The sequence below is a fragment of the Lontra canadensis genome, unplaced genomic scaffold (assembly GCF_010015895.1).
Source record: "Lontra canadensis isolate GAN:19392208 unplaced genomic scaffold, GSC_riverotter_1.0 scaffold6, whole genome shotgun sequence".
NCBI lineage: Eukaryota > Metazoa > Chordata > Mammalia > Carnivora > Mustelidae > Lontra > Lontra canadensis.
Genome location: NW_022631000.1, coordinates 9,376,882 through 9,391,864, shown reverse-complemented (window position 1 = coordinate 9,391,864; position 14,983 = coordinate 9,376,882). Strand labels below are relative to the sequence as shown.

At 35.4% G+C, this 14,983-nt stretch overlaps 1 protein-coding gene across 10 annotated transcripts in view; it reads right to left on the bottom strand.

The window, feature by feature from the left end:
- Window positions 1-14,983, bottom strand: part of DZIP3 (DAZ interacting zinc finger protein 3) — a 117,839-nt gene that overhangs the window by 59,000 nt on the left and 43,856 nt on the right. For all 10 annotated transcript variants that reach the window (XM_032852124.1, XM_032852130.1, XM_032852128.1 and 7 more), the window contains 4 exons: window positions 10,892-11,011; window positions 9,163-9,264; window positions 6,998-7,090; window positions 6,160-6,212 (listed from right to left, as the gene is read on the bottom strand). In XM_032852124.1, coding sequence (XP_032708015.1) covers window positions 6,160-6,212; window positions 6,998-7,090; window positions 9,163-9,264; window positions 10,892-11,011 — 368 coding nt within the window. The remainder of the gene's footprint in view (window positions 1-6,159; window positions 6,213-6,997; window positions 7,091-9,162; window positions 9,265-10,891; window positions 11,012-14,983) is intronic.

The following is a 14,983-nucleotide window of genomic DNA, read 5'->3' as shown; positions in this document are numbered from 1 at the left end:
TCAAATCAAAACCACATGGAGATACCACTTTACACCAGTTAGAATGGCCAAAATTAACAAGGCAAGGAACAACAAATGTTGGAGAGAATGTGGAGAAAGGGGAACCTCCTTACGCTGTTGGTGGAAATGCAAGTTGATGCAGCTGCTTTGGAAAACAGTGTGGAGATTCCTTAAGAAATTAAAAATAGAGCTACCCTATGACCCTGCAATTGCATTACTGGGTATTTACCCCAAAATACTGGCTATTTACCCCAAAGATGTAGTGAAAAGAAGGGCCATCTGTACCCCAATGTTCATAGCAGCAATGGCCACAATCACCAAACTGTGGGAAGAGCCAAGGTGCCCTTCAACAGACGAATGGATAAAGAAGATATGGTCCATATATACAATGGAGTATTATGCCTTCATCAGAAAGGATGAATACCCAACTTTTGTATCAACATGGACAGGTCTGGAGGAGATTATGCTGAGTGAAAAAAGTCAAGCAGAGAAAGTCAATTATCATATGGTTTCACTTACTTGTAGAGCATAAGGAATAACATGGAGGACAGTAGGAGAAGGAAAGGAAAAGTGAATTAGGGGGAATCGGAGGGGGAGACGAAACATAAGAGACTATGGACTCTGAGAAACAAACTTAGGGTTTTGGAGGGGAGGGTGGGCGGGATAGGTGAGCCTGGTGGTGGGTATTAAGGAGAGTACATATTGTGTGCAGCACTGGGTATGGTGCATGAACAATGAATTCTGGAGCACACATACACACAAGGAGATACATAGAAAAAAAAAATAAGTATATGTAATTCAGCATATTAACAAATTAAAGAATAAGAAAAAAACCATATGATCATCTCAATGCATGCAGAGAAGCATTAATTCAATACCAATTCATGATCAAAATTTTCAGAAAACTAGGAAAACAAAGGAGTTTCTTCAACTTAAAAAAAGGTCAACTATAATCTACAGCTAACAACATATTAAATGGAGAAAAGTGGTCTTCTCCCTAAGATCTAGAAAAGACAATGAGGTCTGCTCTCACCATCTATATTTAACATTGTACCAGAGGACCTAACCAGTGCAGTAAGTAAAGAAAAATAAACACAAAGCATATAAACTGGAAAAAAGAAATAAGGTTGTCCTTAGCTACAGATGATATGATAATCTGTAGAAAACCTCAAAGAATCTACAAAATGATATTAGAATCACTAAATCCCAAATCACAGGACACATGTTCAGTATATACAATTCTATATAATAACTAGAAATTAAAATTTAAAAAATATCACTTGCACCAGCATAAAACAACAAATACATGGGAACAATCTGACAAAATATTTACAAGACTGTACACAGAAAGCTATACAACATTCCTGTGAGACATCAAAGAAAATACAATTAAATGAAATTATAATCCATGTTCATGGATGGGAAGCCTCAATATTGTTAAGATGCAAATCATTCCCAAATTGATCTACAGATTCAACATAATCCCAATCAAAATCCCAGCAAAAAGGTTGGAAAATTTTATAAGGTATTTCTTAGATTTATTATAAAACAGCAAAATATCTAGAACAGAAAAAAAATGGTTTTGAGAAATGAGAAAAAAGTTGAACTCATACCACCTAATTTCATAAGATAACACAAAGCCATAGTAACAAAGTATGTTATTGGTAAATGGACAGATAAACAAATGAATGGAACACAAAAATGAGTTCAGAAGGATAATATACATATCCATAGATTACATATATATATATATAAATGTGACAGAACGAACCTTGACCCTTACGTCACACCATCTGCAAGACTTAACTTGAAAATGGATTATAAATCTGTAAAACCTAAAAACTTAAAACTTAGAAAAAATATAGGAGAAAATCTTTTGATTTGGGGGTGGAAAAATTTTTCTTAAAACACAGAAAGCATTAAGCATTAAAGAAACATAAGACTTCACTGAAATTATTAATTTGTGCTTTTTGAAAGATACCTCTTAGAAAATAAAAAAGACATGCCATGGACTGGGATAAAATATTTTTAAAATACATTTTAGATAAAGAACTTTTATCTGGAATATATAAAGAAATCTTACAACTCAAAATAAAACAATCCAGTGAAAAGAATGGGCAAAAAATTAGAATAGATAATTCATCAAAGAAAATATATGGGTGGCAAATAAACACATGAAAAGATATTCAACTTCATTAGTCATTAGGCAAATGCAAATTAAATTATACACCTGCAGAGAAACTAGAATTCTCCTATATTGCTGGTGAGAATAATAAAATGTACAGCTGCTTTGAAAACCATTCGGCTTAGTTTCTTTAACCTTAAACATATACATATGACTCAGTGCTCCTGCTCCTCGGAATTTGCACAAAAGAAATGAAAGCATATGTCTATACAAAGAGCATATATGTGAATATTTATAGCGGCTCTATTCACAATAGCCCAGACCAGAGACAACTCAAATGTTATCAGCTGTTGAATGCATAAATAAGTTGTGGTACATCTATACAATGGAAGACTACTCAGCAACAGACAAAAATAAACTATAGTGATACATGTAATAACATGGATGAATCTCAAAAGCATTATGCTAAGTGAAAAAGTTCAGATGCAAAAGGTTTTCCTACTAAAGGACAGTCAGTAAAAAGCAGTATTATCAGAACAGATAGCATATAAATGGTTACCCAGGTATAGAGGTTGGGAGAAGGGAATGACTGAAAAAGAGATTTCGGGGAAACTTTTTGGGGAGATAAAAATAGTCTGTATCTTGATCATGGTAGTGGTTATCCAACTGTATACAAAGAAACTCATTTACATGTTTATTTCTAAAGAGTTAATTTTACTGTATATAAACTGTAGCTTGAAAAATCTGACCTATAAAAAGAACTTCAGTGTTTAGGGCCCCTGGGTGGCTCAGTTGGTTAGTAATAGGTTAAGCAACTAACTGCCTTCAGCTCAGGTTATGATCCCGGAGTCCCGGGACAGAGTCCCGCATCAGGCTCCCAGCTCTGTGGGGAGTCTGCTTCATCCCTCTGACCTTCTCCCATCTCATGTTCTCTCTCTCTCTCGAATAAATAAATAAAATCTTGAAAAGAAAAAAAAAAAAAAACTTCAGTACTTAGAAATGTAACTTCAGTACTTACAAATGTTATTTATAGATGACATTTTTTTTTAAAGATTTTATTTATTTATTTTGACAGACAGAGATCACAAGTAGGCAGAGAGGCAGGCAGAGAGAGAGGGATAAGCAGGCTCCCCGTTGAGCAGAGAGCCCGATGCGGGCTCGATCCCAGGACCCTGAGATCATGAACTGAGCCGAAGGCAGAGGCTTTAACCCACTGAGCCACCCAGGCGCCCCTATAGATGACATTTTTATAAAAGGGACCAAGAAAGGGATGACCGTGATGGTCAGGATAACAGTTACCTAGAGAGAAGATGAGGAGTTGAGGAATGGGGAACAGCCACAGGGAGTGCTTCTGGAGTGCTGGCAAAATCCTACTAACTGGGTAGGGACACAAGGGTGTTTGCTGTATAATAACTGTTAAACACTGCATTTATATTTTGTGAGCTTTTCCTTAAATATATTTTAACAACAATAAAGCATCTTAAAGTTAAAAAAAAAAATAGCCATCCTATTATTCATGCATAAAACCCCATGAAGTAGCTCCTCCAATTTGGCAACTGAGATCCAGTTACCAGAGGATTCTCCCACAGTAAACAACTTAAAACCTGGGAAAATTACAAAAAGCAGCTCCCTGAGGCACTGAGAGTAGAAAGAAAAGACCAACTTTGCTGAGAGGGTCCATGCTCAGGGGAGAGGAGGAGAGAACTAGATGAAATGTTAGTAGTTCACCTATCTTAGAGCTTTTAACCTGGAGCTAGGTATAGTCTGGTGGAAAACAAGTCTCCCAGACTACAGGAACCAGGGAAGCCAGAGAACTGTGGCTACTTAAGAGAGTGGGGGAAATCCCAAAAGGGAAAGAGTCAGAGAAGAGATCTCCAATAGTTTCTAGCCAGACCTCTGACTGCCGAATCACCTATGTATGGAACAGACTCAAAGCAGCTGAGATAAAGGTAAAGATCTCCACTGAGACCAGAACCACCGCCCACCCCCCACAGAGTTCACATACCCAAGTTAATTGACTGTCAAAACAAAAGTAACACACCCATTGCAGAATAATGGAATGCAGAACCTCTACATCTGTCAAGTATTTATTGGGTGCTGGCTATATGTCAGGCACCCATATGGCATTATGCTATGTACTAGGAATATAATAGTAAGCAAGATAAAGTGCTTGCCTTCAAGGAGGATACAGTCAAATGGGGAAGACAGCCAAGAAAGTACAATAAAACAGTATAGCCGACCTTTGAACTGAACATGGGTTTGAACTTATACATGGATTTTTTTTTTGTAAACTCAGTATAGTACTATAAATATATTTTCTCTTTCTTATGATTTTCTTAATAACATTTTTTCTCTAGCTTACTTTAATAATACAGTATATAATTTATATACAAGATACGTGTAATTGGCTATTTATGCCATCAGTAAGGCTTCCAGTCAACAACAGGCTGTTAGTAGCCTGTTAAGTTTTGGGAGAGTCAAAAATTACATACAAATTTTTGACTGTGGGGGGCAGGCAGAGTCAGCACCCCTAACTCCCATGGTGTTCCAGGGTCAATGGTAACTTTATTTTTCCTTCTTTTTTTTCAAAGACTTTATTTATTTATTTGACAGAGATCACGAATAGGCAGAGAGGCAGGCAGAGAGAGGAAGGGAAGTAGGCTCCCTGCTAAGCAGAAAGCCCGATGCAGGGCTCGATCCCAGGACCCTGGGGTCATGACCTGAGCCGAAGGCAGAGGCTTAACCCACTGAGCCACCCAGGAGCCCCAGTGGTAAATGTTTTGATAGGAGAAGTAAAGGGAACACGTGATAAAAACACCTAATCTAATGAAAGTAAGGGTTTCCAAAAATTTTAATTGGCAAAGCCGAAGGAATAGAGTACCCAAGCAAGGCCTGGAGGTCAAATAGATGGCATACCTAAGGAATAAAAGAAGCCCAGTATAGTTGATGCACATATAGTAAGAAAAGAATAATGAGAGATGACTCTAGTGAGTACAGCAGTGACAAAGGCATCTGAAGAGCCAACCTAAGAAACTGAACTAAATTAAGAGCAATGAGAAGCTTCTGAAAAGATTTTTAAATGAAGTGATATAGTTCAATTTTCATTTCTGAGAAGTGTTCTTGATGTCTATGTGTCTATGAACAGAAGTGAAGAAAGGTAAGGCTAGGGACAAAAAGGCCAGTTTAGAAGCTGTTTCAGAATTCCAAGTGAGAAATAATAACTTCATTTAGTTTAATGCAAATGTTGGGGCAGAAGTAGGGGAGGCATTTACAGTATTTTTAAGAAGCTGAATTGACTAGACTTAAAGTTACAGAGCAGTGTTGGGAAGAAAGACTGCAAGTCCATTTGTGGAAATGTTGAACAATGGATATTTTTGGAAAGCAAAAGTGGAGCTATTTAGTATGCCAGTAGATAGATCTAGGTTTTAGGAATGGAAAGACTTGGGTTTTCATTAGCACATGAAGGAAAACTGATGTTTTAGATATCAATGCCATATTCCTGGTAGACTGAAGAATGGTTGAAATTTACACTTACAGTAGAAGAAAAGAGAATCAATGAATTAGGAGAACATTTTATATTGAAATCTCTAATTTCAATAGCAATAATGCTCTTTACCTCTTTTGAGTTCCCAGCTTATACTGTATCTTCCTCTGCAATATAATTTTCTCATCCAAGAAACAGGAGAATTCTAATTGTCAGACAAGCTTGGATGAGTTTTGAAAGCTAGGACAAAGTTTTCATACCAAAACAACCTAATTTAAATAGCTTTAAGAAAAACATTTTGTTTTTAGGAAAGGATTATTTTCATACTTAAGGGAAAAGTATCCATATAATTTATTCTTTACTTTAGAATTTAAAAGTCTACAAAGTGGTGAGAGAGTGGGAAATAAATGTCAACCAAATACAATTTTTTCATACAACTAATACTACTTTAAATTTAATGGAGCTCCAACAAGTGAACAGAAACAGAAAAAAGCAGCAAGTGAAAAATATATACATGCTCAGGAAAAAGAATATTTTATTTCAAGCTTACCTTGCTCCTAAATTTTCGATGGTTATATATTCATCCTTTCTCACAACTTCAAACTGCAAGTGATGGGAAAAAAAAAATAGCCCTAAAGTAGTTCAATTTTCAAAATTCTTTAGTGTTACTTCTTAGCCTTAATATTTGAAAAAAGATAATGAGAATGAAGCTATAGAGACTTTAAAACAAGTAAAACAGAAGTAACAAGGTGAGCCATAAGCAATCCTAATCAAACAAAAAACTAAAGTTGATCTAAAAAGCAATTCTACTATCAGTACAGGACTTAAATGCTGAATCTGAAACACAAAAATATACATATGTAGGGAAAGAAATAATACATATTTCTAATTTTAGTCTATTTACATACATACTGAGAATTAAACAAGATATTTCATTGAATAGAAAAAATTAAGTGGACACCATTTGAGTATATAACACGTATAGTATGTGATGTTCTACAGATAAATTCATGGGAAGATGCTCCCAGACTCTAAGAAGTTCAGAGAGTCTAAAATTATTTTTAACCTTTGATGGAACAAAAGTAGATTATCATTCTTGGTTTAGGACAGACTTTCTTCATTGGTACAGCCATTGCCAGCTTTGTCTCTCTCCCTCCCTCCCCCTCTGTGTCTTTATTTTTAATTTTTTTTTTTTTAATTCTTAAGGACCACATAAATAGTGCTTTGGAGAAATCAAAGTAATAGGAAGGTCAGAGAGCTTAGTCATCATCAAAGAGAAAAAAATATGTCTAGAATGCCATTATTATGATTCTCAAATCTGTTTGAAGTAAAAAATGGCATTCCAGTGAAAGAAAGCAAAAAAATAAGAAAAAGATAAAGATACTCACCAAAATTTTAACAATTCCAGGTACATCACATTGTAGCATCCTTACCATGTCACCTGTACATCCTTCCTTCAAACATTTTTTCCCACTAAAGGCCTAAAATTATCAATAGAAAAAACAAATTGCTAATAGAAAAAATATATAAACAATAGAAAAAAATCATTAATTGGCAAATCTGATTAGAGTTAAAAGCAGATGTTGCTAGATGGTAAAACAAAAGATATGAATAAACATTGAGAGTTAGCTGTTCAAAGATAGTCCATTTCTAAAGAAGATGTGGTATACATATACAATGGAATACTACGCAGCCATCAAAAGAAGTGGAATCTTGCCATTTGCAATGATGTGGTTGGAACTAGAGGGTATTATGCTGAGCGAAATAAGTCAATCAGAGAAAGATAATTATCATATGCTCTCCCTGATATGAGGAATTTGAGAGGCAATGTGGAGGTTTGGGGGGTAGGGAAGAAAAAAATGAAACAAGATGGCATTGGAAGGGAGACAAACCATAAGAGACTCTTAATCTCACAAAACAAACTGAGGGTTGCTGGGGGGAGGGGAGTAGGGAGAGGGTGGTGGGGTTATGGACATTGGGGAGGGTATGTGCTATGGTGCTGTGAAGTGTGTAAGCCTGACGATTCACAGACCTGTACCCCTGGGGCTAATAATACACTATATGTTAATACAAAATAGAAAACAAAAGTAAAAAAGTAGTCCATTTCATGTATCAATGGATTTCCTATTTAAAATGCATGATCATACTCTTCTCTCTCATCATTTCTATTTCAAAGTCTTCAAGTACCAAAAACAGCCTAAAATGTATTCACCATCCCTAGGTAAAGCAATGTCAAGTGAAATGTACTGATTAAGCAAATCTAAAAAGGAATACTGAATTCTATCAGATATATGAGGGTTCTGGGGAAAAGAACAAAAATGTTGATTCTTTTCTCTGGCTCTAAACTTGCTATTTCCCCTGGTTAAGCTACTTAGTTTTCTTGTACTTCTTTTTCTGAGGTTGAACTATACTGATCGCCCTAACAATCAAAGAAAGTGAAAAGTATTCACATGTTGCTTAAAAAAAGTAAGTAACACTTCACACAGTGATTTTTACTATACTGATCGCCCTAACAATCAAAGAAAGTGAAAAGTATTCACATGTTGCTTAAAAAAAATAAGTAACACTTCACACAGTGATTTTTAGTGTACAATGCAAGTTCATGTTTTATCTATTAATCTTCACAATGATCTTAAGAAGTAGGTATTACTATTCTCACTTTATGGTTTAGAAAACTGAGTTTCTGAATGGTTAAATCACCAGACTAATGTAAAAAAAAAACAAAACAGTAAGTGGTTCAGTCTGGACTTGAACCCAGATCACCCAACTCTATATACAGTGCTCTTTCTACTATGCCACAATTGCTTTATAACGGTTTTCTATTGTCTGCACAATATAAACACTCGAGAACCAAACAGTATAAACCCAACATATGGCCATTAGCTCACTAAAAAGTAATCAATATAGAATTGGGCTTTGGTATTTAATTTAGGTAAATATAAATAATTGCAAACATATGATTGAAGACTATAAAATTTATTATTTTTCTCTATCCCTTAAAATAGAAACTATCCTTAAAATTCTGTGTCCTTTCCCTTTTTTTGTGTGTAGCAATTATACTCTTTGATTCTATGTCCTTTATGTGAGTACACACGCAATCTATTCTTTTTTTTTTTTAATTAGAAAGAGAGAAAGAGTGTGAGCACAAGCAGAGGGAATGGAAGGCAGAGAGAGAAGAAGAGCCCCCATGGAGCAAGGAGTCCGAAGTGGGACTTGATTCCAGGACCTTAGGGTCATGACCTGAGCCAGAAACAACCACTTAACTGGCTGAGCCACTTGAGTGTCCCACAATATTTCTATTTTTAAGAGCATAAACTTTTAAAAGGAAGGGAAGTGACAGAAATCACTAACCAAAGCAACTAGTAGAGTATCCCCTGAAAAGATGTGTTTATTAATAAATGGTGATGATGAACAAAGGATAATGAGAAAAGCATCAGAGATAAGAGCAAAAGAAAAATAGAGCTAGAAAAAAAGCAGAGAAGGATGTGAACAGGAAGTAATGGGATGGATAAAAGAAGAAATGCTGTAAAGTTTTGAAGGAAAAAACAAATACCTGGTCATTTTCACCTGGATATTTTAAATTCTTGAACTTTTTCCAACAAATTTTATGGAAATAAACACAGCAGCTTTTACTACACATTAACTGAAAAAATCCCTGGAAAACACAAAAAAGTAAGCTGTTGATATGGAAATAATAATTCATATAGGTATAAAAAATACTACTATAAGTCTCATTCATCCATTCAGTTATTTGGACATGAACACCTTAAGTGACTTTCAAAATTATGCTATAACTAAACGAGTTTTTACATGGCATTCAAAATTTATCAACAGATCACTGGTAATCAACTTTCTAAGTCATTTTTGTAAGTCCATTTTTCACACCACTAAAGACAGAAGTATAAGGACAAAAAGAAAAGGTAATTATTGGAGTAAGCCAATGTAATATTTTCCATATACTGACACATATACTGCTGATCTGATACAACAAAATATCAGAAATTTGGTGAGTGACCTTTTTAGAGGAACATGTTTTCTACCCCTCTTCACCTCTATTCTTACATTTCTCTTTTCCTCCTGCCCCAATTCCATACCATATTCCCCTGGAATCTCTGTTAACAATCACTGGACCTGATTTGCAATGTTAATGACAGATTAATTAATTAATTAATTAATTACTGCATTATCTCAAGGTATAAATTTCTAGGCCTTCCCGGTATGTACTCCCTGGGAACTATAGTCCTGCTTCCTTTAAATAGGTAAACTGCTTGGATGACAAAGATCTAAATTTTGTGGCCAGGACCTTCTAAGGCTACATGCTGTCCATGTGACCCTGGAAGCCTCCCTGGGAAACCTTGGGACCATATCACCTAAACCAGACCCAACTCGCCACCAGCCCCGAACAGCTCATTTCACCAGGCCTACTTTCCAGTACCTGTATTAATCTAATGAATACATTTTGGATTTCTTCCCCCTAACACTCACTGTATACGCATCATGCTTTGCAACTGGATTTCCATTATATGATAGAAATGGTGTCAGACTGGCACTGATGGTTACATCTCATCCTATCTTGTGATTTCCCACAGCCTTATTTTGATATATTCAAAGAGAACTAGATTTGATGTACTTTGTTGAATTTCTTCAGATCCAGGCTGGTTTCATTTTGCTTGCCCAAGAACCATTCAACAGATAATCATCACTTACTTAGTAACAGAATTCTTGAAGAGTAACAACTTTTCTCCTTAGTAAAATGCTGATATTCTAAACCTATAACATTTCTAACTGTAAAGAATATTCCACATAATTTTTACTGCTATGATTGCAGAGACATTAACTATAACTACAGAGACATTTGAGTATTACAAAATCCCTAGCAAAATTGATTTACTTTTTATTGACTCACAGATATACATAATTCCTGTTCACTATGAATATAAGTTCTTAGAGACAAATTTTTTTTTAAGATTTATGTATTTGAGAGACAGGTAGGAGTGTAGGTACACACTCAAGCAGGGGGAGGGGGAGAGGGGCAGAGAGGGATAGAGAGAATCTCTGGCACACTCCCTGCTGAGTGCAAAGCCTGACCCAGGGCTTGATCTCACAACCCTGAGATCATGACCTGAGCTGAAAGCAAGAATTGGATGCTTAACCAACTGAGCCACACAGGCACCCCAAGATATTCAACTTCTTAACTGGATTACTACTATAATTAAACTAAGTACTCTTTTTAAACAATATTTTGATGCATAACAATAATTTGTATGTAAGTTTACAATTACCTTGTAATTGGTGTTCTTTAAAACGTCAGCTTCGCAAGATCGTTCACAATCTAGATAACTGCAAATGGTTTGCTTCATTATATTACTTTCTGTTGTCTTGATAAAATCATTAAGAAAATCCTAGATTTTAAAAATTAAAAAAAATTATGAATTATTAGTAACAAGACTGAAATACTTCCCATATTTTACCTTAAATAATATGTCCATTTTATTATCTCCCTTTTTGAAGGCACTATATGTTTTTTCCTAAAACAGCAATAGAACATTTTTTCCTCATTCAAAGTAAACAACATATGGAAAGGCCCTGTATTAGAAATACTGGTTTCTTACTGAACATAAATATAGGAGAAAAGAAAAAAGTCTGTGTTTGAAGCTGTACCTCTCTTCACCATCCCAACTCATAGCATAATACCTGATATGTTCCTACTAAAAACTACTTGCTCTGATACACACACACACATACACACACACAGAGAGAGAGAGAGAGACAATAAATCAACTGGTCCCCAGAACACCATGTTGGCAGTGGGACTCCTAGAGTGGAGCAATATGTCACTCACTGCCATTATGGGCAGAAGTAGCATACAGAAATATGTTTCCAATATTCAGAGTTATAACTTGGAATGCAATTTCCTATTTTCAAATGCTGATTAAATGTAGGTGAAACACATTATGAAGTCTATGTTAAACAGGTCTTTAGACCAAGTCCTTAACACTTATCCCTTAGAGAGAGTATTACAAGATTTCAAATAGCAGTATTTTTTTTTAAGATTTTATTTATTTATTTGACAGAGATCACAAGTAGGCAGAGAGGCAGGCAGAGAGAGAGAGGGGTAAGAAGGCTCTCAGCAGAGCCCAAGGCGGGGCTCGATTCCAGGACCCTGAGATCATGACCTGAGCTGAAGCTTAAGGCAGAGGCTTAACCCACTGAGCCACCCAGGTGTCTCAAATAGTAGTGTTTTTAATATACTGAGAATATACAACGTGACAAATAAGTTGCTATAGAGTGTTTGATAAATCTAGTTACCATTCATAACATTCCTTTGATAGCATTCAGAATTTTAAATTGATGGCTGATATTGAAGAATAAAGATGTTTTGACCAAAGCAATGAAAATGTTTTAAATATCAAGATAAGAGAGAAAGAAATGAGAGGCATTTAAGGACCTGTCAGTATAAAGGTAGTATATGTATCCTGTCAGCATAGCAAATAGCCAAGTGGAAATGGAGAAAAAAGAAAAAGGCTCACAGAATGTATTTAAGTACTACAGTTTCACAGATCTCAAACTTACTAGTTCAATACTGACCTACTGACACTCCCACCAAATATATGCCTATTATGCAGCTACATGAGTATACATCTGTGTTCTTCATTTTCTCTACCCCGCCTCTGTCTACTTCAGAACACTAACTACAATTTGTAACTACTTTATTAGGGTTTTTTTTTTTTTTCCTTTTTAATCCTTTTTTTCCTTCTTCTTTACTCCTTATCTCTTGCTTCTTGTCTTTGGCATTCATTCATTCAATATACTTACTGAGTACCTGTTAGAAACCAGGTTGTTAGGGAAGTTAAGGGATGTTATGGATGTTAAAGAGACAGAAGTAAACTTAGCAGGGCCATGGGACCTGCTCATCTACCACCATCTCATCTACCACCATCTTTCAGCTTCAAGCCAGAAAGCTTGAAGTCATCCACTGCATAATGGATTCCATCACCCTTTGTCTGCAATACATCAACAAGTCACTGTGTCGTTTCCTAAAATACACTGTAAAGTCTTCCATTTCTATCTCCATTGCTAACACTCCATCTTATCTAGATTATTAGCTGTAATAACCAGGTGCCTAACTGGTCCACCTCTTCCCCACCTACTCAGCTTCAAGGTACTCTCTATATAAAAGCAAAAGAGTCAGTTCCTTGCTTAAAATCCTTCAGTGGCTTCCCACTGTACCTACCTAAAATAAAGTCTCAACCCTTACCAAGCATGGACTGCAAGGTCCTGCAGAACCTGCAGAACCGAAATTCAGTATATCTAGCCATCTCTTTGAATTCATCTTTAGCCTTGCTCATTATAAAATTCATATGGTTTTACTTTTTCAGTTCTTCAAATTTGTGTGTCAAGGCCTAAGGGCTTTCCCACACTCTTTTCCATTTACCTAGAATGCTTCCCTCAGTCTTTACAGAGCTAGTTCTATTCTCAGCCTTCTGGTTCCCAAAAGAACTATCACCTCCCAGTGAGGCACACATGCATATGTGCATATATACACACATAGAGAGATGTATACAGGTATATGAGTGTGTATCTGTCTGTTCTCTTTTATTATAATTTGATTATATCATTCCAGTGTTTCAAAGTCTTCAGGGGTTTCATATTAACTTCAAGAAAGGGTCTGAACCCCCATACTTGGCTTATATAAAGTCTTCCATGGTCTGGCTGACATTTACCTCTGACACATTATGCACTCATGATACAAAAACAGACTGTCACTTGAAAAGAAAAAAGGAAACATTCATAAAAACAGAAACTCCTAGTAGATAATAGCTGAAATAATCATTAAAATTAAAAATTCAGTAGAAGGATAAGAACAAGGGTAATGTTAAAAATAACCATATGCACTACCCTGATAGGATGCCAGCATCTCTAGGGATGCTATATTCCCCCACCAGGATAAGTTTATCTAAGGGGATATATGAAGGTAGGAGCAAATGGGGTAGGGTAGGTCTTTGGTAGAACTCACTTAAGATAAATAGGTATAGGTCAGTCATCTAAATACCCTAAAAAAAAATTATATATATATATACATATGTATATATGTATATATATATAAAATCACAATGTCTGTGAAGCAAGACTTTGGGTGGGGTGCCGGCCACCAATCATTACAGATTAAGAACATGCTGGCCTACAGCCAGGATCACTGAAGCATTCTACCCTACTAGACATTAAACCTTTATTGGATTTTAAAGCAGCATAGGGAGGGAAGGCTGGTAGAAAGTCCAAAGCAGCTGGAATGGTGGCTAGGTGCCCAAGAAACCCCTGGCACCAACTATTTTTGAAACACTACATAAATATTTTAACATTATAACAACTAACATGATAGCACTAGTGTACACTGGCTGAGTATCTGCCCTATGCAGAAAGCTAAAGTTGAGAAAAATCTCCTAGAAAGTAAAACAAAAAGATAAAATGTAACAAATTGGGAAAAAAATAAGAAAATCATAGATTTAGTCCAAGATATCAAGTATCTAAATAACAAACACTCCATAAATAAAATGAAAAAAATCATCTAATGAATGTTTTAAATGTCCCAGAACATTTTCAAAATATAAGCTCAGAACACTAGGGAATACAGAATATCCTAAAAACTCCCAGAAGGAAAAAAATTAAAACAGGTTATAAGCAAAAGATCGAGAATCAGATGATTAGATTTCTCAAAGTAATATTGGAAGCAAGGAAATAACAGAAACACTCTGAAAATATGAAGGAAAATAATTTGCAACCTACAATTCTATGCCCAGGCAAGATATAAAGTATTGAAAAAATAAATTATTTTGAAGACTTGAAAGGTCTCAAAAAATTTACCTCCCAGGCTTACCCTTTTCTAAGAAGCTGCTGCATGACTTGTAACACCAAAACAAGGGAGTAAACCTAAAAAGAGGAAAACCTGAGATCCAAGAAACAGAGTATTCTACATAAAAGGATAATCCAAGGAATAAAAGAAAACCCTAAAGCAGATTACATAAAGATGTATAACTACTGGTAGAATGGGGAAAGAAAAGTGTATGTGTAAAGGGGATGTATAAGAGAGTTTAATAAAACCCTCCTCATCTACCATAGAGGGAAGTTCAAAAGATATTATCTACAATGGAGAAATATGATAAAAAGCAATAGATCTTTTCAAAAGATATAGATATATCAAAGAAATATGCCTAGAGAGCTGGAAGAAGGTGTCTCTAGTTAGGAACTATAATTAGAGATGATGGACTACAGACTGTTAATTTTGAATCTTTTAATATTATTTTACACACTGTATATGTGTATTATTTGCCTTGAAAAAATTCACTAAAAATGTTTGGATAACAAAGAAAAATATT